Raw genomic sequence first — 23477 nt, 5'->3', positions numbered from 1 at the left:
ACACAAATATTACATGTTTCCTTCGACGCAACAATGCCAACAAGACTATCAAAGACAATTTCATTATCACTGTTATGTGTCATTCCACCTTCTTCAAAAACAAAATATGATTGTGTTTATGATTTAGAAGTACACTGTTATAAAGGGGTAATGGTCAAATCACTTTGAAGAACAATTGAAAGTAGGATGTTATTTTGTCAAATTCCATCAAGGTTTAAAATGGTCCCTTTAAACTACTATATAACAATTACAAAAATGGTCCATGTAAACTAAATTGTTTAAAAATGGTAATTTATTGAATCAGATGATTAGCAAAAAACATAAACAAACACACAATAACATTATTATTTAAAAAATGGGCACGTAAATTGAAATTAAAAAAAATGGTCCTTAGTTCTGTTAATAACATTCTAATAATAATAATTACATAAATGATCCCTGTAAAATAGAAAATATAAATGCACAGATTCAAAAAATTAAAGATTAAAGTCTAAGTATATTGCTATTAACTAAATCTGTTAAAACAAAATAGAAACTACAATCCGCTTTGTATTCACTTTATAAGAAGCACGACATGTAACACTTAATAGTCATATGAATAAGTCATTATAAATATGAAATTGTCTAAAACAACACGAACACCGTCGTGTTTAAACTAAATGAAAAGAAACATAAGATTCAAAACCAAAAAAATTACTTGTCAAACAAATCCATAAGCAAACAAATTCAAACTCTCAACAAAAGTATTTAAAGTAAAATGCCAAATAATGATGAATGGGTTAAACTTATTCCAACTTTTCCATTTTTGAGATTTTCAATATAGGAGCAACAACACCATCTTTAGAAGAAGACCATTCAAAAGATTCGGTGGTGGTAAAAATCTCAATAGGCCGCTTGACGGAAGTAGTTGTTAGTGTGACTGCATCAAGATCAATAACATCAATATTGTCACCATCAACTGAAACACTCTTATCCTGTAAAAAATTAATATAACAAAATGTTAACAAAATATTTTTATTACCAATGTTTAAATTCAAACTTATATGTAGTGGCGTTTTACCTTAAGACACTTGTTAATAGGAGTACCATCAGAATGAATACTATCTTGTTCATATGCAGATGAACGTTTGAAAACCGCACCAACTACACCTTCATCACCACTCATCTTATGAACAATGTAGGTGAGATTAATGTTCTGGAGATTAAACTTTGAAATCTGAACTTTAAAAACAAACTTTCTATTTAGAAAGCTATTGAACTCATTAGATATTTTGACGTCCTTGATCCTAAAGAAAAATATAATAAGACATTTTGACCGTTAATACAACCCAATGAAAATAAAATGTAGTAACAATATACAATTGACTTGTCGTGTATACAAACTAAAAGAAATAATCGCTAAGTACGTAAAAAAATCGATAGTTAATGTTTCCAATATTGAATATACAAAAAAAAAATATTAACGCTACCTTTGATATCTTTTCCATCAACCACTGATTACTGCGGTGAATAACATCTTTAACATGACCGGTCAAAAATACAAATGATGCTGACCCAATTTCATCTTAAACATGAATTACGACCCTCACCCTACAAATTATAAATAACAATTTAATGGACACCAAAATAAATATGGAAACAGTCTAATAAATATTAATGTCACAATAAGCTTACATATGTAAAATTATTTGCCGTAAACATCAGAAACTCCACCGCAACCATCACAAGTAAATTGTTCAACATTACTATCATCATCATTCTTACTTCATGACAATAAAATGAATATCAGCCTTCGGCTAAATCAAAACCAATGATAGTAACAATGATGGACAAACCTATTTCTTGGTTCAAAATTTGTAAAAAGAATATATAAAAACTAATTTCTTATATATATATTCGTCGTGTTATGCAGAATAAATTTTAAAACTAATGGAAAAATATTAATATTGTAAAGTATACCTCATTGTAATCAGGAATATCATCAATGTTTTTTATAGAAAAACGGAGGTAGTAATTTTTTGCCTTGGCCACAACGGTATCGGTATTAAGTTGTTAAATATTAATGGAAGACTCAACATTCAAATCCATATCAACAATACTACATATAAGAAGAAAAAGAATTAAACAATATAAATAATTAATGTTTAAGAATAATGAAATACAAAACATTAAGCTATTATTTATTTATAGAAGACATTCGTTTTTTTTTTTTTTAATTCTGAAATGTAAGACATATCATCATTTATATGCAATCTCGACCCAAACAAACAGTTAACGACTTGAGGTTGGCTTGGAAATAAAAATTAAACTAATAAATTAATTTATCTTATTAAAAAAATTAATGTAATGACATTGACATCTAAAATAAAAATATTCTTACCACCTCAAAGTCTTGAACTTTGTTATACGTAGGATGATGATAACGGAGGCATTATCATTTTGATGTACCGATATATAGGTGTTCAACTTCAATGCAAAATCATCACACAAAGCAACTTGAATTTTCCTACCACTATGAATAAATTGTTGGGTTATATGGAGATAAATATTAAACATAGTAAATAAATAATAAAGTAGAGATGAAAAATACCTTAGATCTTCAACCATATTAACCACAAAACCACAAAAGAATGTATGAATTTATTCAACAAGCAAATAAACACCACAAATTAATGTTCTTCTTGTATGAATAGTATGATGATAGCAAACTGGTTTAAGAAAATAGACTGATATATGTTATTTGATTCAATTTTTTTTTTTGTTTTTCTTTATTTTGTGATATATGTTGGAAAATTTTGATTAGGTGTATTTTCATTAATTAAATCAATTGTAGTATATGTTAGGTGCATTTAATATAATAAAGTACATTGAAAAATAAATTTTATTTTTTTATAATATAAGAAAATTTAATAAGTTGATTATTAAAAGTTTTGATACCAAACAATAATTGGGTAATTCTTTATCTTTATGTGTATTTTTATTAAAATGTGTGCGTTATTTATATTTGGTAATTGTAGTACTGTAGAGTATTATTAGGTTTGATACCAAGAATGAAATAACCGTAACGTTTGTGGAACCTAGATAGTAAAGATTTTTTCTATATAATATGAAAATCTGTTTTGCAATCAAATGAATGTTGTTTTGAGACCATTTTCGGTATATAAATAAAGGGAGGTGATTTTCCCACGGGTTTTATTTATTCACCCACAGAAAAGTTAACGTATGAACATTTATACCCTTTCACCTATTTATTCTTAATTTTTGATATTTAAGAGAGAAAAATCCAAACTGATATGTTTCCAAATGACGATTACCACAACGAAAGCCTTCCTCCTTTGGCGTTACCATCCGGTATGGTGGCCATGAATTAGTGGGTCGTTGTCTAGGTGGCCACGAACCACGATTGTGCACACCATCCCGGTGGTTCGTGGTGGGTTGTGGTCGTGGCCCTTCATGCTTCGGAGAACGATTTCAAACGGCCAATCAATTCATTTTTTGCCTTAAATCTCGTTTGACCTCCTTCCTTCTTAACGACTACTTTCAATTTATTTATCTTCCTTCAATATTTACCTATAAATATTACCACTCATTTTCTTAATTTTCACACATTTCTTCTCCCTTTAGTCATCATACATTTTTGTTGTTTGGTCCTTTAAAAACCATGTCTTCCAAAAATAAGAAATGGTCAGAAGAAGAAGAAGAGAAATTAGCACAAGCATGGGTGACGGTTTCGGAAGAAGGCGCTAGTCAAACTTCGGGTTCTTTTTGGAGAAATGTTGAAAGTGTTTTCCATGGTTTAGTGGGTTGTGCAATTCAAAATTTTGATGAAATATGTTTGAAGTGTAACATCCGGACTTCCATGTATGTGGTTTATTTATTTATTTTTAAGGATTATTGAGCAACTTGACGAGTTGGTGCTACAACTCGTCGAGTAGAGTCACATTGTGTCACGTAGGATTAATGATCTACTCGACGAGTCGGGGAGTCGACTCGCCGAGTAGACGCTGTGAAGAGAAACCCTAAATCCCTGGGTTTGGGGCCTATTTAAGGGCACTTATAGCCTCATTTGCGGCTCATCAGTTGCTTACCTTCACTGAGAGAAACCCCAATCGCCTTTGAGCTTATAGAGAGAGTATTGAGCTAATATTGAGTATCTTGGTGCATCTTTGGAAGAGAAGAGAAGGATTTCAAGCAAGGATCAAGAGGAGGCTGTTAGATCTGTTGTTATTCATCCAAGAGCTTCTGTAAAATGTATAAAGTTTATACCTTTCTCATTAGTTTGGGTAGATCTCATGTTATTAGAGTTTAGGGCTTCTTTTCTATCTAATATTGGGGCTTTGAGTGTATTAAGCACATATAGAGATTTGGACTTCAGATCTGGACCTTGTGAGGTCACTAGAGTCCAAAGGTCCCTGCTTTATTCAGCCATAATAGAGCCTTGAGTGAAAAACCCTTAATAGAGCATGTTCTTGGCATTTCAAGCCCTAAGTGCCATGCATGAACGTAAAGCTCGTGGCTTTACGTGATAAACGAGCCTTGAGAGCATAAATCTAGAGTGTGAGGAGGTTTTCTGCCTTGAAATCATCTAATTATGATTTGGGTCTGAATGGACTCGCCGAGTCGATGAGCCGACTCGACGAGTCAGTTAGGGTTGTCTCGATGAGCTGGCCATGTTGTAGCTCGACGAGTTAGGGGTTAACTCGACGAGCTGGACCTTCGCGAAGACTTCTGGGGAACGAGTGGACTCGACGAGTCACATGAGTGCACTCGGCGAGTCAGGTCAAACCTAGATTGTTGACTCGAGTTTGACTTCTATTGAGTTTAGGGTTTAGTCAACATGAGTAATGGAGACCATGGAGGGGTAAAATGGTCTTTTACCCATTCCAAGAGTTAGAGAGAAAAAGAGAACAACCTTTGGGATATTTGAGTATGAATAGAGTATTAATTAGAGATGACTATCCAATGTGTTAGGTGGATGCTAGTTCGAGATTTCCGAGTACGAGACTTTTATTCACTAGCTTTACGAGGTGATTCTTCTCACTATACTTACCATGAGTGGTATCTTTGTGTGACTGAGGTGTCTTATGTGCTTATCTGTGTATTGCAATATTCTGCATTATGTCATTGTGATTTATGTTGAGTATTATATTTATGAGCTTACTGAGTTAGGACCGGAGGGTCCACCCAAGTTGTGGGACCGAAGGGTCTCCACTGGAACACAATGACCGGAGGATCATATTGAGTTAGCCTCGAGTGGCTAAGGCGATATATGTGGTATTTTAGGGAACTCACTAAACTTCCTGCTTACCGCGTTATGTGTTATGTGTTTCAGGTACTCCCAAGAGATCGCGGGAATGCCTCGGCTTGATTGTACACACACTCGCATTGGAGATATGTTGTTAGAGGATTCTGGAACTGTGATAAACAATTTTTGAAAAAAATGTGTTGATGTTGACATTGAGATTTTTGAGAAATATGACATGTGTTTAATTGTGTTTGAAAATGAAAAATTTTGGTATGAAATTTACTTTGTTACATGAAGTGGTGAGATATGAAGGTCAAATGTTCTGAGTTTAATGGAATTTACAACTTTATTATAAACAACGTATACGAAGCCGATATCGATCCGGTTAATGTAGCTATTGAGCAATATGAAAACACAAATGTGAGAGGTGAAAGATGAATAGTCCCTCAATTCTATGTGAAGTTGAATCAATCTTCAGCTGATACATATCCCACCAAACCAATGTTTCCATTTCTTCACTGATGATGCATATGTAAAGTGCAATATTCAATTGCATATGGATTTAAATCTTTGATTGAAACTTGGATCATTATGGAGTCTCCAATTCTTGATTTTGTATTTTAGTACGAGAACATTGGAATCAAATCGGACTAGATGTTGTTTGAGCTATTCAAACAGGAGCTTCAACGCAGGACCTTCATATATAATGGAGGGCACGACCTGTATATGATCAAACTGTCTCTACACCAGACCCCCCCCCCCCCCCTCCTCTCTCTATCTCGCTCATACCTTGGTGTACAATTGTCGCAAATAAATGGGTTCGATTTTGATTGTCATCTTAAAACTTAGATTCTAAAAACATCTGATTCAATATGTTTTCATCCATTTTCAATTAGATATGGTGAAATGCGATGATTTCATGTTGGATATACCCAAAAAAGTGTCTCTTTCCATAGAGGGCAACACTTCGTTATAAGCACATGTTGGTTGTGATAGTTTTTTGAGAATCGAGAGATCGAGATTAATTCAAAAACTTTGATTTCTTCGATATCATAAATTAAACTTAAAATGGGTTATAGTATAATTGTCCATGTATTAATTTTGAAGTGGATGAATAAAAATAACAAGTGAAAAAACCAATTCCCATAGTAAAGTACAAAATATAAAAAAGAAATTATCACAAATTAAAAAAAAAAAAAGAAATATTACGAAATAACAATTTTCTTCTTCTTCCTCTTAATCATACATACTTATAAAGCTATCATTTTTTCTTACATCTCATGCATTTGAAACTCCCATTCTTTTTTCTTTTCACCACATTCATTTGAAACTCCCATGACTTTTCAATTTCTTTATAATAATAATTATAATTTGGTAATTAGGTTAAATAAATATCAAATCTAAAGTGTATTCCTATATAAACTAAATTTCAATATTAAAATAGTATATTTAATTCTACTTATAAAATTATGTTTTTTTAACTTTTAACATATTATACTTAATTTATTAGTTTTAATATATTGTTAGATGTAAACCATTATCATTTTAAAGGTATAATTTTTGAACAATTTGTATAAAATACTTAAATTATTAATTAAAATATAACATTATAGGCTCAACTTAAATATAAATTTTATTTAACTTAAACAACCCAAAGATTATTTTATAAATAGTTAAAAGTGATAAATTGTAGTGTCTTTCTAATAATGATTGTAAGTTGGTTAATAAGGTTAAATAAATATCAAACCTAAAGTGTAATCATAAATAGACTAAATTTCAATTTTAAAATAATATCTTTACTTCTATTTATAAAGTTATGACTTTAAATTTTAACATATTATACTTAATTTATTAGATTTAAAATGTTGTTGCATGTAAACCATTATCAGTTTAAAGCTATAACTTTTGAACAGTTTGGACAAAATACTTAAATTATTAATTTAAATATAACATTACAAGGTCAACTTAAATATAAATTTCAGTTCCACAAAAAAAACCAAATAATATTTTGTAAATAGTTAAAAGTGATAAATGCAAAAACTAAATTGTAATATTAGTTTAACTAAAATATTTCCTAAATATATTTATATAATCGTTAAAAAATTTCAAATAAGTAGCTTAAAATAACTTATAATAACAATAGTTAAAAATAACTCTATATAAATGATTATATTGTTACCTTTAAAATCAAAAAATAATGTTTGATGTTTTAAATAATTATAATAATAGAAATTAAAACATTAAACAAATAAATTTTAAAAAATTAGTTAAAAATAACAACTATAAATAATATTAAACCATATATAATATTTAATTTTATTGATGTGTAACTCGCAAGTAGAAGTCATTCAAACGATTGAGATTATGACGTTATAATAGATTTATATATTATCATATAATTCAAAATAATTAATATATTATATCAAATTAATATACGAATTATTATATCAAATTTAACAACAACGTTAGTGTTATATTTTAAAATATATATATTTGTAAAGACTTCAACTATATAGATGTTTCTGTGCATTAAAATGTCAACTCAAATATAAATTTCAGTTCCATTTAAAAAAACTAAAGAATATTTTATAAATAGTTAAAAGTGATAAATTGTAATGATAAAAGCAAAAACTAAATTGTAATTTCAATTTAACTAAAATATTTCTTAAATATATTTTTATAATCGTTAAAAGTTTTCAAATAAATAGCTTAAAATAACTTACAATAACAATAGTTAAAAATAACTCTATATAAATGATTATATTGTTAGCTTTAAAATAAAAAAAACAATGTTTGATGTTTTAAATAATTATAATGATAGAAATTAAACATTAAGCAAATAAGTTTTAAAAAATTAATTAACAATAAAAACAATTATAAATAACATCAAATCATATATTATATTTAATTTTATTCATGTGTAACTCGCGGGTAGAATTCATTCAAACGATTGAGATTATGAAGTTATAATAAATGTATATATTATCATATAATTCAAAATAATCAATATATTATATCAATTTAGTATATACAAATTATTATATTAAATTTAACAACAACGTTATTGTTATATTTAAAAAATCATATATTTGTAAAGACTTCGACTATATAGGTGTTTCTGCGCAACGCGCGGACATTCGCCTGGTTTAGTAATATTCCTTTGACATTTAATGGTATTTAAGCGATTGATTAATTGATTATTTGATTATAGTTAGAAAATAAATGTAGGGGGAGTTAATTTTATTGGAGTTACTAGGAAATGTTGAGATGGACACGTGACAGCCAGCCGGAATTATTATTATTATTATTATTATTTATTATTATTTTTTTTTTTCAGTTTTGCTGCTTCCTTCATGGTCAACTCCAACCAGAATCAACTTTGTTAAATGTTAATGGCAGCTCCACCATGTTCATGAACCATGAACCCATCCTCCCTATTTATACCCTTTCTACCGCCTTACAATTCCTCACACTCCTCATCCTCACTCACATCCATCTCTCTCTCTCTCCCACAAAAACAACTCCAACAATGCCTTGTGAGTCACCAATGGCAGTTTCTCACTCACTCATTCAAATCATCTCCAAATCAACTGTATTTCCGGCAACACAATCCACCCTTCCTGACCTCAAGCTCTCAGCTTCCGATCTTCCCATGCTTTCTTGCCACTATATCCAGAAGGGCAACCTCTTCCTTCGCCCTCCAATAGTCATCTCCGATCTTCTCTTCCTTCTTCGAGAAGGTCTCTCCAGAGTTCTAACTCATTTCCCACCTCTCGCCGGCCGTCTAATCACTGACGCCAATGGCTACGTCTATATCACCTGTAACGACGCCGGTGTTCAATTCCTTCACGCCAATGCTACTCATATCTCTGTTACTGATATCGTTTCCCCACTTCATGTTCCCGATTCCGTCAAAGGCTTTTTCGCCTTTGACAGAATGGTTAGCCACGATGGCCATTTTAATCCGCTTTTGGCTGTTCAGGTCACGGAGCTTCAGGACGGTGTTTTTATTGGGTTTTCCGTTAATCACGCGGTTGTCGATGGAACTTCCTTGTGGAATTTTATTAATACTTTTGCAGAGGTTTGTAGAGGAGTGAAATTGATCACAAAACAACCTTGTTTTACCCGTGAATCGGTGTTGATTTCTCCGGCGGTTTTAAAAGTCCCTGCCGATGGATTAAAAGTCACGTTTGATGAGTTTGCACCACTCTGTGAAAGGGTTTTTAGTTTTACCAGAGAATCGATTTTGAAACTAAAAGACAGAACAAACAATCGGAAAAAAATAAATTCTTATGGAGAAATTAACGCTGCTGAAGTAATGGGGAAACAGAGTAATGATCCAATTAAGCTTTCCGACGACAAGGTGACGGCGTTAATCGGTAATTGGATTCGAAACGCCGTCGTCACAAAAGCAGAACCGGTACCGGAGATTTCTTCGTTTCAGTCTTTATGTGCGTTGTTATGGCGGGGAGTGACGCGCGCAAGAAAATTCCCAGATTCTAAAACGACGACGTTCAGGATGGCGGTGAACTGCCGTCACCGGCTGGAACCGAAGCTTGAAACTCTTTACTTCGGAAACGCAATTCAGAGCATTCCGACGTACGCTTCCGCCGGTGATGTCCTGTCGCATGATCTCCGGTGGTGCGCCGAGCAACTGAACAAAAACGTGTTATCCCACGACGACACGATGGTTCGTCGTTCTGTATACAATTGGGAGCAAGACCCACGGTGTTTTCCGTTGGGGAACTTCGACGGAGCCATGCTGACGATGGGCAGTTCGCCAAGATTTCCGATGTTTGATAATGATTTCGGGTGGGGGAAACCGGTTGCGGTGAGGAGCGGGAGAGCGAACAAGTTTGATGGTAAGATATCTGCGTTTCCCGGGAGGGAAGGTGGTGGTAGTGTGGATTTGGAGGTGGTGCTTTCACCGGAAACAATGGCGGAACTCGAATTGGACCCAGAGTTCATGCAGTACGTTTCGGTACAGTGTTGTTGATGTTGATGTTTAATTTGTCTGTTTGTGAAATACTATGTTGTTTGGTGTACTAATTAGTTTATCTGTAAAATGATGTTATCTCAATCTGTTTGTAATCTAATTCCTAATTTAAGATAATCTCTTTGTCTTCTTCAATCATTTGTATTATTGTATTTATCTATCTATCGTTTTAAAATACTACAAAAGTACAAATTCAATTTTGGATTGTTAAATAAAATAAAATATTCATTTATTTATTAATAAATATATTATATTAATTTAACTAATATACTTGACTATGATGGAGTAATAGTTATCTAATTATAAACAGTAGGTGTGAAACTGTGTACTACACGAGTTTATTAAAAATAAAAATTTAATATCAATAATTAAACATTAAATATTTTATAAAATAATATTTTTACATAACATAATGTAATCTTTAGGAACATTTATAAAAGAAATCAAATATTATTTAAAATATTTATGAGACTTTATTATCAAATTAATAGAATGATTATCTTTCCTTGTAAAACTCATTAGAATTTTATGGAAATTTATTTTTAAAAAATGGAAATTCCCAAAAAATGACAAGTGGAAAATAATAATTCTAAAACTCTCACCAAATTACATGTGGCAAAACTCTTGAGAATTTGAAAAGTGGCAAAAAAACATTCATTTATTAAAGAGGACTAAGTGTAAGATTCGTATATTATACGGGTTGATTTAAAAAAAATATTAAAATGTAAACAGAAAATATTTTTTAATGTATAACTTTAAAATAACAAAAGAAGAAATGTATTTATTGTAATTTAATATCATATATAATGATATTTAATACTTTACATATATAAGTATATGATTTTAATTTAAAAATTGAAACAAACTAAAAATTGACAAGTGAATAATATTTATTTTAAAATTACTACAAAATGACAAGTGTCAAAACTCACGAGAGATTAACATGTGGCAAAAAAAATTCATTTGTTAAGGAGGATTTAACATATTTATTATATAAAATTTCCACATAATTTGTTAAAGTTCAAGATAGCCCAACAAATAATATATTTGGGCTTATACGGATTAAATTTTGTGTATGGGATCCGATTAGCTTAAAGATCTTCCATGTTTTGAGTCTGACCCTGACGACTGACATTGAGATTCACAATAAAGTCAATTGCGTTCGGAATGAGCTTCTTTTCTCTCTGTCTATTTTGGTTCATCTCCACTCTCCCACATTGAAATTCAACCTAAAATATAAATTCCTAAAAATCCATTTGTTAGTTTGTCAAGCTCTATCGATAGATGGAACTATGAAATCACGTTCTTGTTCAAGGTGATGAACTGTTTGACATTCTTTTGAGGTAAACCTCTTTTTATTCCAATTTCGAATTTTGTAGATAGCATTTCCGATTTATGATTCCTTGTAGGAGCACGACCACGTCTGGATGTGGGTTTTCTTTGATTCTGCCAAAGATCACAAATTTCAATTTGGGTGAGTCGCCGTCAGTGGTAGCTTAATTGCGTACAACATGTTCGACGAAATTCCTCAATGAAGTGTTCTTTCTAACCAGTAGCGATCTGGGTTTTGAAAATGAAACGAGGTCGATCTTCCAAGAGCCCAATCGCGTTTATTGTTGTAATCGTTTCAATTTCTTGCTTTTTGGTGTTGATTCTTTCGGTTCTTAGACTTCCAGACATATCATTCAGCAATGGTGCCAGAACTACAATCAAGCTCAAGAAATTGAGCAAAATTCCAGAGAACGGTGAGAGGATAGGAACGTTTGCTACCATGATGATCGAAATGTTGCCTCAAGATCTTCCATTTACGATCTTTGTTCCTTCAAAATTAGCTTTTGAGCGTGATTTGCGATTAGGGGTAAATGATAGTTTGTTGGGGGAAAAAGCAAATGATACATTTGCAATACTTACCCGTGTATTGAGCTTCACAGTTGTCCCATGGAAAATTCTTTCAGAGTCTGTGCCATACAGTAGAGAGATAACCTGCGATTCTTTATCTGGATTAAAGCTTTATGTATCAAAAGATCCTGATGAAACGCTTATAGTTAACAGGATTCGATCAAAACAGGTAGATTTGAAGAAGAACGAGATAGTTATTCATGTCATGGATGGGGTGATTATGGAGGCTGACTTTGAACAATCTGTTCGGCCTGATGATGATCATGATCAAGATTGACAGACTTTAAATTACTCTTTAGAATGCAATCTTTTTTGGTTTACATGTAATGTTTATGATGTATAGTCTGATAGTTTATGGTTTTTATGCAAAGATCAACTGTAGAAAGTACCATAAACTGGTTGGCATTGCTGTTCTATTTACACAAAGTTCACAACAAAGTCTACAACAACGGCTTCATTGTAGGATTGATGATGTGCAAGATGAGATGTTCAACTTGTTTTGTGAACCATTGTGCTTGTTAAATAACTATTAAAATAGTCTGAAAATTCAAACCTTCAATTGAAGGTGTTATACCTAATGTTGAAGAATCACCTCACTTACATAAAGCCTGAGAGCGTCAAACAAAACGTTAGCTTATTAACAAACTATCTCAAATAGCTTAATAAAACTTAAAAGATATTTTTATGGTCTCACCAAATACTAAATTGCAAAAAGCTCAAAAAATAAGGTTTGAATTTTATTTGAAATGTTACCAATAGAATGTTCATAGATTTCAACATTTTAATTTGGAAATGATATCATACATTTAATATTACAGTCCAAATATCAAAACTCCTCTTTATTGTTTGGGTAGTGATATTTCCACGGACGCTTTTGATGATTCCACGGATTTCAAAAGTAAGTTTACAATTATACCCTTCATTCATGATTTCTATTGTTTTAAAGTTTGATACCTTGGGTTTCTTTATCTTGGATCCTTCCGAAAATGATTCAATTTCGTTGTTGTTGATGAATAACGATGATATATTTTTTTTTCAAAAGCTACTGGGGAGAAAGATGCTTGGTTCAAAGTTTAGTATTGCAGAACCTGCCATTCGGATCTTCACTTTATCAAGAACGAATGACGAGTTAACACGATGATATTTTTCTTTGTATGTTTGATTCGAACGAATTTTTTCTCATTTTCGCTCATGATACAGGCATGAAAATGTGGGTATAGTGACGTAAGTAGGCAGCAAATTGGAAAAATTCAAAATCGGAGACAAAGTTAGGGTTGGATGCTTGGTGGAATCTTGTAAATCATGTGAAAATTGTGCTATTGATTTAGAACAACACTCTCCTAAACAGGTTCTCATTTATGTTGTTCCCAAATTTGATGGAACAAAGCTCTGATCACATGGTTTTCAGATGAACATTTCATCCACCGGTGGCCGAAAAATTCGCCGCTTGATGCCGGTGCACCGCTTCTATGTGCCGAACTCACAACTTACAGCCCTCTCAGATACTTCGGACCTGATAAACCAGGGATGAAAATCGGTGTTGTGGTCTTGGTGGACTTGGGCTATTGGGCATGTTGCTGAGAAGATGGCGAAAGCTTTTGTTGCAGAAGTTACTGTTTTCAGCACTACTCCTACTAAGAACCAAGAATCACTCCAAGGACTTAATGCTGACCATTTCATTGTTAGAAAAGACGAAAAACAGATGCAGGTGAGTTTTTTTTTTTTTAAATGGTTCATGAATTTGTTATAAGTTTAGAATTTTGAATTGGGTTTTTTGCCAATAGTCTGTATCGGGTACACTAGATGGCATCATCGACACAGTGTCTGCAACTCATCCAATTGCGCCATTCTTGAATGCACTGAAAGCTCAAGGAAAGCTTGTGTTTGTTGGTGCACTAGAAAAGCCACTTGAAGTAGTAGCGTTTTCTTTGATTATGGGTAAGTATTTTGTGTTTTGCTTTAAGCTTTTGAAATTGTCAAATTGGATAAAAGTGATGGAATCTGTGGATTTTGATGGGGAGGAAGATTGCTGGTGGTAGTAACATTGGAGGGTTGAAGGAGACTCGAGAGATGCTTGATTTTGCAACAGAGCATGGGATCACAGCAGATGTAGAGATGATACTGACAGATTATGTGAACACAGCCATGGAAAGGATTTTGAAATCTGATGTAAGGTATCAATTTGTGATCAATGTGGAAAATTCACTCTGGCCTTCAGCACTACACCTTTCCTCGACACCCGCCTTGAAGACCTTCAAGCGAATGTATTTAGGGAGATAAAAGGGTTCCTCCTTTATTTATTGAAAAACGATTAATTAATGTGAGGGGCATAATTGTCCATTGCCTTCAGAAATATGTGGATGAATCAAAAAGTAACGTGGAAGTATCATCTCCCTTATTGTTTCCTTTGTATTATCGTAACGATCCAAAATCAAATGTGTTTTTTTGAAACTTTTCCAAATATTAGTGTCTTTTGTGCGTCTTTGTCTCGAAACAGGCTAACATAAATTAGTGACAGTGTCCGTAACAACTCTCTCTCTCGGCGGTCTCAAGCCCAACCCATAGGGTGGGTAACCATCAAAGGCCCAATTTCATAAGGGACCCAAAGTTTGATACGTTTATTACTATTGGAAAGAAATAAAGTTGTTTGATATTATAATGGCTCTTTTTTTTTTTTTTTTTTTTTTTTTTTTTTTTTTTAAATATTAAATTTAATGATAAATTCGGTAAATGACAAAACTTATATGTCTATTTACTTCCTTTTAAATCTATCCATTTGAGAAGAAAAATTAGAAGTACAGATTATCAGGATCTTTTTTCTTATTCTTTCCATTGCATTCTATTAAGAACCAGGAGAGCACTATTACTATTTTTATTTATATTTTTTTTATCATTTGCTTCGGCTTATTTTTACTTCTATCCCTGTAAAAGACAGAACTGAGGGCAAAGAAAGAAAATTGATTTGAAAAAATCTAAAGCCGGAGAAAGGAGGGAAACGTAGTCACTACTATTATCTACTCGATTCGGAATCCTAATCTTCGTCCCTTCTCACATTCAATCAGGTATTGACTATCTAGGGCTTCACTGTTTACAACCCTGCAAACCACGAAACCATTTGTTGTTAATGTCTTTAATCTTAACGCATGATTCCTTTCCTGAATACAAAGTAAACCGACTTGTCTGTGCTACTAAATTTTGGACCCCTTGTGTAAATGTGTTTCAGCGTATGGGTTGAGAACTTGAGCCGTTGTCATCGGGAAGTTGTACATATTTTGAATATCTAATTTTGTTTGGCTCATTGGTTCTTTTTTATATATAATGTTGTATTTTTTTATGTTGGTTTCAATTTCAGAATCCAATTCATATGAGTCGAATGGGTGAGCGTGTAAAATGAATCAAAAAATTAGATTAAAATAAGAAACTAAGGTTGCGTTTAGTTACGGAAAAACAATTTTCATTTTCCGTTTTTTGTTTTTCCTTTTCGATTTTCGTTTTCCGTTTTCATTTTTCATTGAAAAATTTAGAGAACGCGTTTAGTTAAACTTATTCATTTTTCATTTTCAGTTTTAGAAAATTAGAAAACGTGTTTAAATGTCTATTTTTCTATCGGTTTTCATTTTTAAAAAACGGTAGTGGTAGTAGGGTGTGGGTGGGGGCGGTGACGGTAGCAGGTCGGCGGCAGTGGTTGTGATGACAGGCGATGGTGGTGGCGGCGTCAATTTTATCAGTGGTGGTGATGGTGGTGGTGCTAGTGACGGGTTAGTGGTGGTGGTGGTGATGGTAGGTCGATGATTGTTGTGGTGGTGTTCGGTGGGTGGGGGTGTGAGTATGTGTTTGTGTGTTTGTGGGGGTAGGTGTAGGTTTGTGTGTGTGTGGGTGTGTGTGTCTGTGAGGGTGGGGGTAGGTGTGGGTGTGTGTGTGGGTGTGTGGGTATGTACGTGTGTGTATGTATGGGTGGGTATGTATGTGTGTGTGTTTGTGGGTTGGGGTGTGTGTGTGTGTGTTTGTGGGTGGGTGTGTGTGTGTGGGTGGGTGTGTATGTATGTGTATGTGTGGGGGTGGGTGGGTATGTATGTGTAAGTGTGTGTGTTTGTAGGTGTGTGTGTGTAGGTTGGTGTGTGCATGTGTATGTTGGTGGGTGTGTGTGGGTAGGTATGTATGTATGTGTGTGTGTTTGTGGGTGTGTGTGTGTGTGTGTGTGGATGGGTATGTATGTGTGTGTGTGGGTTGGTGTGTGTGTGTGTGTGTGTGCGGGTGGGTGTGTGGATGGGTATGTATGTGTGTGTGTGTGCGGGTGGGTGTGTGTGTGGGTGGGTATGTATGTGTGTGTGGGGGTTGGTGTGTGTGTTTATGTGTGTGTGTTTGTGGGTTGATGTGTGTGTGTGTGTGTGTGTGCGGGTGTGTGTGTGTGTGGGGGGGGGGGGGTGGGTATGTATGTGTGTGGGTGTGGGTGAGGGGTGTTAAGGTGGGGGTAGGTAGAAGTGGATGAGGTGAAGTGGGTGTGTGTTTATAGAAAAATTTTGGAATTAGAAAAATATGGAAAACAATGATTATCAGTTTTCCAAAATTTTCCAACTTGTTTGTAATTTTAGAAAACGGAAAATTTTCATTTTCCGTGAAAAATTTAGAAAAATAGACGAACTAAACGCGTTTTCAAAATTCTCATTTTTCTTGGAAAAATTTTCCGAAAAACGGCTCATTTTTCCGCAACTAAACGCACCCTAAGATTCATATTTCTTATGATAATTAAATGTAGTGTTGATGTAGCCTTGAAATTTGAGATCCTAAACATACCATCAAATAATGGTAAAAGGGTAATTTTTCGCATTCAGCAACATTATCAAACAACATGTTTTCATTCAGAGTCTTTGAAAATCATTCAGAGGTTACCAATCAGCCCCAAAGATAGATAATAAGTGACCTATGGTTGACTTGTAATTGTATTGGTAAAAATGGCTACGGTTGCAATGAGTGGTGCTTCTTTGAAGGCCACCAATACGATCAAAAGAAAGACGCCTTCAGAGTTGAGAGTGAGTATTCATATCTCCATCTATTTACTTGTTTTTTTTATTTGACAGCTCTAAAATTCCTTTTTTATTTGCTGAGTGGAGTTTGTATGAGAGAAAACATTCTGAATGGAGTACCATGTGATGTTAGCAAATTAAATAGTAACATATTAAATTAACCCATTCATTAGAAAAGAATAGCTAATTCTTTCGACTTATTATGTTAACAAAAATGGCAGGATGAACAGTTGAAACGCAAGAAGAAAGTTGTTGAGCTTATGGATGAATCTCCAGCACCAGAGCCTGGTTTCATTTTGTAATTCTCTTCCCCCGCCACCCAAAACCCTCAAATCTTTTATTGATTTATTTTTAAATATTAATATATAGCTATCTATTAATGTACAAAAGTAACATTTTTTTTTTTTACAGAAATGATAATGGATTGACATCTGTGGCTATGAAAGCTTCAAAGAATCCCAGATACATTGACACCCGTGTGGATGAACTGTTTCCCAGTAGGAAAAACAGTCAAAGGCTGAAAATGCAATCTGTAAAGGAACATGTTAAGGTCTGTATCATAGATAACCCTTTTACAAAATTCCTGTTTGTTCTTACAATATATTATTTCAGGAAAATATGACTACTGATCATACTAATTTCAGCCAATCCGAGTTTTCAAGGTACATTCCATATTTGGCTAATAATTGTACTCTCGTCTTTATTTTATTTTATTTATAATCCACATTTTTGCTTTTATTTTTACAGTCGAAAAGATACAAATGCATCAACTTCAACTACAAGCACCAAAAAATTCAAATCTACACATTCCCACATCACCACTAAAAAATGTAGCAAGATAAGTATGTTTTCTAGTGTTATGGAGCTGTCATCGGTGGGTGCCAAGTCATCGGGTGTTTCACTTGATATGGTATTTTACTTTTTTGCCCTTACGCTCCCACTTTTTATTCCATGATGTACATATATATATATATATATATATATATATATATATATATATATATATATATATATATATATATATATATATATATATATATATATATATATATGTAACAGTCAGTAATACTTTTTTTAATAGGATGAAGCCTTCAAAGGGCTTGCAACTCGTAAACTTCCTATTGTCTCTCCTTCACACACTGAATCTATTGATAGAAATGTAAATTTTTGCTCAGAATTTCATATTTGTGAACACAAAGTTCCTTTGGATTTCACATTGAAAACTAGTATGTGTGTAATTGCTTCATCTTCTGTAAATTGGTAAGGTCACTTTTCTTTTATTATAAACATTTTATGGTTTGTTGTATTACTAATTGAAAGATTATTTCTTGTAATCGATTAGGTTTCATAGGTTGATGAGCTGTGGCACATTCCATGGTCTCGGGCAGTCCAATTCTCAAGTTGGATACCAGAAAACAAACTGCCCGACTGCCCAAATTTCCAATATGAAACCTTTATATTCATGGGTGTATCCACAATGCTCTCTACCTCCTTCAGTTATATCAGCTTTGACTTTACTCCCAAAAGGGGAAGGTATAAAATATTCAAAAACTTAATTTCATCCATACCCTTTTATTTTCTTTTTTATTTTTTTCTTTAAAGCATCAATGTTTTATAAATATGCAAGGTCAAATGGATGTTTTGACCAAACGTCAGTTGGCATGGGAGGCCTCATTTCGAAGCCTTTATGTCATGATGCGTAACAACATTTGTAATTTATTCTATGGTAGTTTCTCCCTTTTTTTTTAAAAAAAAAGGGTTTATCTTTTCTATATTATTTTATAAATTTATTATTCTGATTTTCTTGCAAGTTTACAGTCTGTACTGGACAGTTTGTGGCAATGTTTACTAATCTAAATGGTGCATGCAATGCTTATGTGTCCCAATCAACACAAAGCTTGAGGTCACTTCTAAAAGAACAAGTACATCTCATCATTTTCATCAAGGGTATGTTAGTCTTTTTATTTCCATCTTCTAACTCCTCTCTTTGTTACTATGTGTTGAAGGACATCTTTTTCACTATGCCTCTTTTCAATTCTAAAGTGGAGCAAGCGACTACAGAAGAGCTTTTTGAGCTTTCAGAAATTGAAAAGCATAATCTAGGAAAGGTACATGGTATCAAATACAATCTAGGAAACGTACTTTTATGTCTTATAAAATGTTAATTTATAACATTTATGCAGACTAGGCACACAAATTCTCTATTTGATGTGGATAATAGTCCCAAATCATTGCTAATGTTCAGTGACAAGAAAAATGTACATGGGCTATATGACTTTCTGCTTAACTATAGGTGAGACATTAAATATTTACAAACTTATATTTTTTGGGTTAAATAATTATTTATATTTGTTTTGTTTATTTTACTTTCAGGTTTATTTTACCATCCTTGAATAGTTTGGATGTGCCTTTACTTTATTCAGCGGTGCCATTTGAAAATGCTGCTGTTTCTGCACCCGAGGTTTGTACATTTTTGTTACATTTAATGTTGTGGAACATGTTTTTTTTTAATGTATTTAGGTCGTGATATTTTAGGTTAAATGCAAGGAAGTAAGGAGAATGGATCATATGTGTGCTCCAACTTCTGATTCCTATTACAGTATTGAATTAAAGGATGCATATCTTCCTCCATGGATAATTAGCAGTGTATGTGATGCAATTAAGTTGAATGGAGATGATACTTTTGAAGCAAGGTATGATGAATGATGAGCTTTCTTGTATCCTGATTTCTTTTTTTGTAAGATTTGGACACATAAACTTTATAAAATTGTATTTTCTTTTTTAATTTTATTTGCAGTTTTGTGATTGAACCAATCTCGATTGGGTTGAATGTTGGCCTTGAAGGTGTGCATGATGAGACTTGTGCATATGGTATTGGGAACACGGTTGTTTCTCATCAATTGAGCCGTGGGTTTTTGAAAGGCTTAAAGTATTCAGACAAATCTTATGTGTTGTCTTTGTTGCCTGTTTGAAGCTATTTTGTCCTGAAAGTGTTGCATTTGAATTTAAGTTATGTACTTAATGTGTTTTTGGTTATTGATTGTATATCAACTCTTTCTTTCTTGAATTTAGGTTGTGTGCATACTCTCTAAATGGATGTCGATCCATCATCAAACCAAAATGCATCCCTAAAACACCACACTTTTAGTTTAAAGCTGAATTGAAAATTGATGAACTTAAACTTCTAACGATAATGAAAAAAAAAATACTACAAACCCCTATAAATCATCTCTTGTAGGGTTCTTTAACTCAAAATTTTAGACCAATCAAAGTATGCGAAATCAAAAACCATAATCGGTTAATCATTCAACTAAAATGAGAACTTAAAAGCACCCGAGTGTGAGTCCTTTACCGAATCCCAAAATGAGGGTTTTGCCAGCTCAGCTTTTCTCTCCTGATCTTTCACCACAACTTCATCAATCATTCCAGGAAACCCCAATTCAATTGCTTTCTTAAACTTATCATATAAATTCACTCGATCTCTAGTTCCAGACACTAGTGTGCTTGCATTCGGCTTCTTCAAAAAATCCAACACATTCAACAAATTCCTCCTACAAACATCACAAAACACACACAAATCACATTTTTTTTCAAAGAAATTGTTTAAGGACCTGCTAACAAAAATAAACTAACCTGCTAACAAAATTCTGTGTAATAGCAATTGAATCTTCAAGATTTATAACCAAATGCCACCATCCATTAGGCACAAAGATCACTTCACCAGCTTTACAAACACATTCCACAGGCTTCTTTTTCCATGTTTTAGTAGACTCATAAAAGTTCATGAACCACTCAGTTATGGACACGGGACAAGCCACCTCAGCACCATCTGAGCTCGGGTGGACCCCGGGTGGGACCACATCAGGGGGAAACAAAACCCATTTCTTTGACCCTTTGACCACCGCATTCCAAGCTGAAGTTGAATTAGGATCGATGTGAAAAGACGAACCTGACCCTGCTGGGCCGATGATGATCCATCTGTAATCCGGTCTTTCATCACCCAAAACACTAAACAAATCCTCACTGAAATAGATTGGGGTTTCATAATCTTGACCTAATTTGGGAACTTTGTTTGCGAATTTTGGATCAAAGAGATATAATGGTCTTTCTTCTTGTGCTTGATTTGAGTATGTAAAGTAATCTTCTAGCTTCATGTGAACAGGGCCAACTGAAAACCGAGTGTCCCCACAAATTTTCACTAAATAATCTTTGTCCCATTTCTTGATTGCAGGCCAATTGTCCAAACACCCTTCTAACAAGACCGGTTTATTTGGTTCTTCAAAATTTGACACGAATTCATCAAGGGAAATCCCTTTTCTTCTAATGATATTGTCTCTGTTTAGCCATTCGTTTTTCATTTCTAGATTGGCACATAACCAGCTTTGAAATAAGTAATCAGAGTAAAAGTCTTTAACTTTAAACCCTAAAGATCCAATCTTTGAAACATCGAAAGATGAGTTATGAGCTGCGACAAAAGTTGATTTCCAAGACCCTTTAAACAGAAACCCATTATCGATTTCACAATTGTCCAATACGAGATTTCTCCAAAGGGGTTCGTGATTACAGAACACGTAAAATGATTTGCTCACAGTTGATAAAATCCCCAAATCGGTACCTCTTAAAAACCCTAGAATATCGAGAACAAGCTCATCGGTTAGGGTTTGGATGTTACCTAAGCCTGTGTTTCTTGAGTTGTGAGGAGATAAGCTGAGGTAAAAGTTTCCCAATGGTTGAACTCCGTAATTTTGTGATGGGGAAGAACCCTTTAAGCTGAAACCGTCTTCTGTAGCAAAATCTTGTTGTTGTTCTTCAGTTAAATGAGGGTTTTGTTTGAGGTTTTTGGGAATACGTTTGTGGGGTTTTCTTCTCTTCCTTTTTCTAATCTGCTTTAACAAGCTTCTGCACCCAACCATTGTAAGGATCAGCGTTTCCGATGGCCGGAATAGTAGCAAAAAAGGATGTAGGGTTTATAAGCGAAATGGTGCGCTTAGAAAGTTTGGGGTTTACAACAATAGAAACCCTAGTTGTGAAGATTATTTTCAATATTTTTGGAAGGTCTAATACTTCTAAACTTTATGTGGGATATCTGTTTTCTAATTTATTTTAACTTTATTTTTTATTTTATTAGAATCATAAGTTTCAGATTACATTTTATTTTTTATCTATTAACATGTTACAAACCGTTCAACACCTACGTGCGGGTTTTCGCTAAGCTAACATGTCTATGTGAGATTACTGTTGACGTCGCACGCCGAATGGATATTCTGGAAGGTAACTCACCTCAAAGTAGTTGCTGATATGTGCGGGAACCGACTGTCTTCTGCTGCTGCTGCTCCGGAAATCCTCTGGCTCAAGGAATCTCTGAAATAACACCAAGATGTCTGGCCTCCTTCTTCTCCTCTTGATCTACTCTCCTTTTTCTCTCAAAATCTTCAAGAAATCACACCAAAGTACTTCAATCTCACAAGGAACGAGGTTAGGACGATATATGGAGCTCTGAGGGTGAAGGGGGCGAGCTTGGGGGCACATATGATGGTTTAAATAGGGTGCAAACCCTTGAAATTAGGGTTTCATCAGACAGCGGGGACTCGCCGAGTCGCCAACTTAAACGTGTTCCATATCCCGGCTCTACTCGGCGAGTCGGGCCTATAACTCGCCAAGTCCAAGGCTAAAAATGCAAAGTACTTAGGTAAATTTTACATACCAGGAACCAGGTGCTACAAAAATCATATCTTTATGTATTCTTTGAATAAAAACGTCTTTTTTATGTACTAATAAGATACGTATTTTATGTATTCATTAGCATTTCGTAAAAATCGTTTGTTCCTATATAAGAAACTTTTTATGTAAAAATACATTTTATGTAAAAAACTTCTCATAATATAAATTAGTTGAGGGAAAGACATAAACCAAATAACTCTTTAGCTCAGTGGCTAATGGTGTCCTCTAAAAAGTGTGAAGTCTTAAGTTTGACTCCTTCTTCAACCCGTTTAGGCTAGAAGGAGTGGCTTGCTAGCCATGCTCGCCTGGGGCTCGCTAATAGTGCTAAATCCACTCCTTACAAATGTGTCAAAGTCCTCGCCAAAACAAAGTCGCCAGGCTCCTAGCGTGAGGAAAGAGAAAGAGATTGTGAGATAAAGGCCACTGATTGGTTAAATCTTTTTTTATGTTCTTTTTTTTTCAAAATATAAATAACACATGATTAGATGCTACCACTCCTTAGCTTTTTGTTACCACTCTCTTCATCCTACATGGTTTAAAAAAATCTTATATGGCCTTAAAAATCCTATATGACAACATGCTAAACATGTTA

The 23477-nt window shown here is 33.6% G+C and overlaps 4 protein-coding genes and 1 pseudogene across 11 annotated transcripts; 4 read left to right on the top strand and 1 right to left on the bottom strand.

Annotated features, from left to right (window-relative positions):
- Positions 1 to 8569: 8569 nt before the first annotated feature.
- On the top strand, positions 8570 to 10376 carry LOC111901312 (uncharacterized acetyltransferase At3g50280-like). Its single transcript, XM_023897164.3, has one exon. It carries the CDS (start codon positions 8652 to 8654, stop codon positions 10239 to 10241), a length of 1590 nt encoding a protein of 529 aa, XP_023752932.3. The 5' UTR covers positions 8570 to 8651; the 3' UTR covers positions 10242 to 10376.
- A 977-nt stretch (positions 10377 to 11353) lies between these two features.
- LOC111901314 (uncharacterized) lies at positions 11354 to 12578 on the top strand. 2 transcript variants are annotated; one of them, XM_042899584.2, is made up of 2 exons: positions 11354 to 11556; positions 11651 to 12578. In XM_042899584.2, the coding sequence occupies exon 2, from the start codon at positions 11815 to 11817 to the stop codon at positions 12415 to 12417; it is 603 nt and encodes a 200-aa protein (XP_042755518.1). In that variant the 5' UTR covers positions 11354 to 11556; positions 11651 to 11814; the 3' UTR covers positions 12418 to 12578. The 2 variants fall into 2 exon arrangements, with proteins under 2 accessions (XP_042755518.1, XP_023752934.1); XM_023897166.3 differs by having other exon boundaries at positions 11354 to 11584.
- A 757-nt stretch (positions 12579 to 13335) lies between these two features.
- On the top strand, positions 13336 to 14580 carry LOC111901315 (mannitol dehydrogenase-like; annotated as a pseudogene).
- Positions 14581 to 14949: 369 nt separating this feature from the next.
- LOC111901316 (uncharacterized) lies at positions 14950 to 20231 on the top strand. 7 transcript variants are annotated; one of them, XM_023897168.3, is made up of 16 exons: positions 14950 to 15202; positions 15364 to 15566; positions 16867 to 17170; positions 17386 to 17462; positions 17576 to 17714; positions 17777 to 17826; positions 17912 to 18074; positions 18246 to 18424; positions 18507 to 18697; positions 18792 to 18890; positions 18983 to 19086; positions 19171 to 19272; positions 19348 to 19457; positions 19538 to 19625; positions 19700 to 19857; positions 19962 to 20231. In XM_023897168.3, the coding sequence occupies exons 3-16, from the start codon at positions 17093 to 17095 to the stop codon at positions 20134 to 20136; spliced, it is 1713 nt and encodes a 570-aa protein (XP_023752936.1). In that variant the 5' UTR covers positions 14950 to 15202; positions 15364 to 15566; positions 16867 to 17092; the 3' UTR covers positions 20137 to 20231. The 7 variants fall into 7 exon arrangements, with proteins under 7 accessions (XP_023752936.1, XP_023752939.1, XP_023752938.1 ...); XM_023897171.3 differs by lacking the exon at positions 15364 to 15566 and having other exon boundaries at positions 17024 to 17170; XM_023897170.3 differs by lacking the exon at positions 15364 to 15566 and having other exon boundaries at positions 17004 to 17170.
- Positions 20232 to 20370: 139 nt separating this feature from the next.
- LOC111901317 (arginine-specific demethylase JMJ22) lies at positions 20371 to 22208 on the bottom strand. The gene is made up of 2 exons (XM_023897174.3): positions 20798 to 22208; positions 20371 to 20715 (listed from the first exon to the last, which is right to left on the bottom strand). Exons 1-2 carry the CDS (start codon positions 22075 to 22077, stop codon positions 20475 to 20477), a joined length of 1521 nt encoding a protein of 506 aa, XP_023752942.1. The 5' UTR covers positions 22078 to 22208; the 3' UTR covers positions 20371 to 20474.
- Positions 22209 to 23477: the final 1269 nt, after the last annotated feature.

This window comes from Lactuca sativa, chromosome 2 (genome assembly GCF_002870075.4).
Source record: "Lactuca sativa cultivar Salinas chromosome 2, Lsat_Salinas_v11, whole genome shotgun sequence".
NCBI classification, from domain to species: Eukaryota; Viridiplantae; Streptophyta; class Magnoliopsida; order Asterales; family Asteraceae; genus Lactuca; species Lactuca sativa.
The sequence above is the reverse complement of the archived record's forward strand: the minus strand, read 5'-3'. Positions and strand labels throughout refer to the sequence as shown.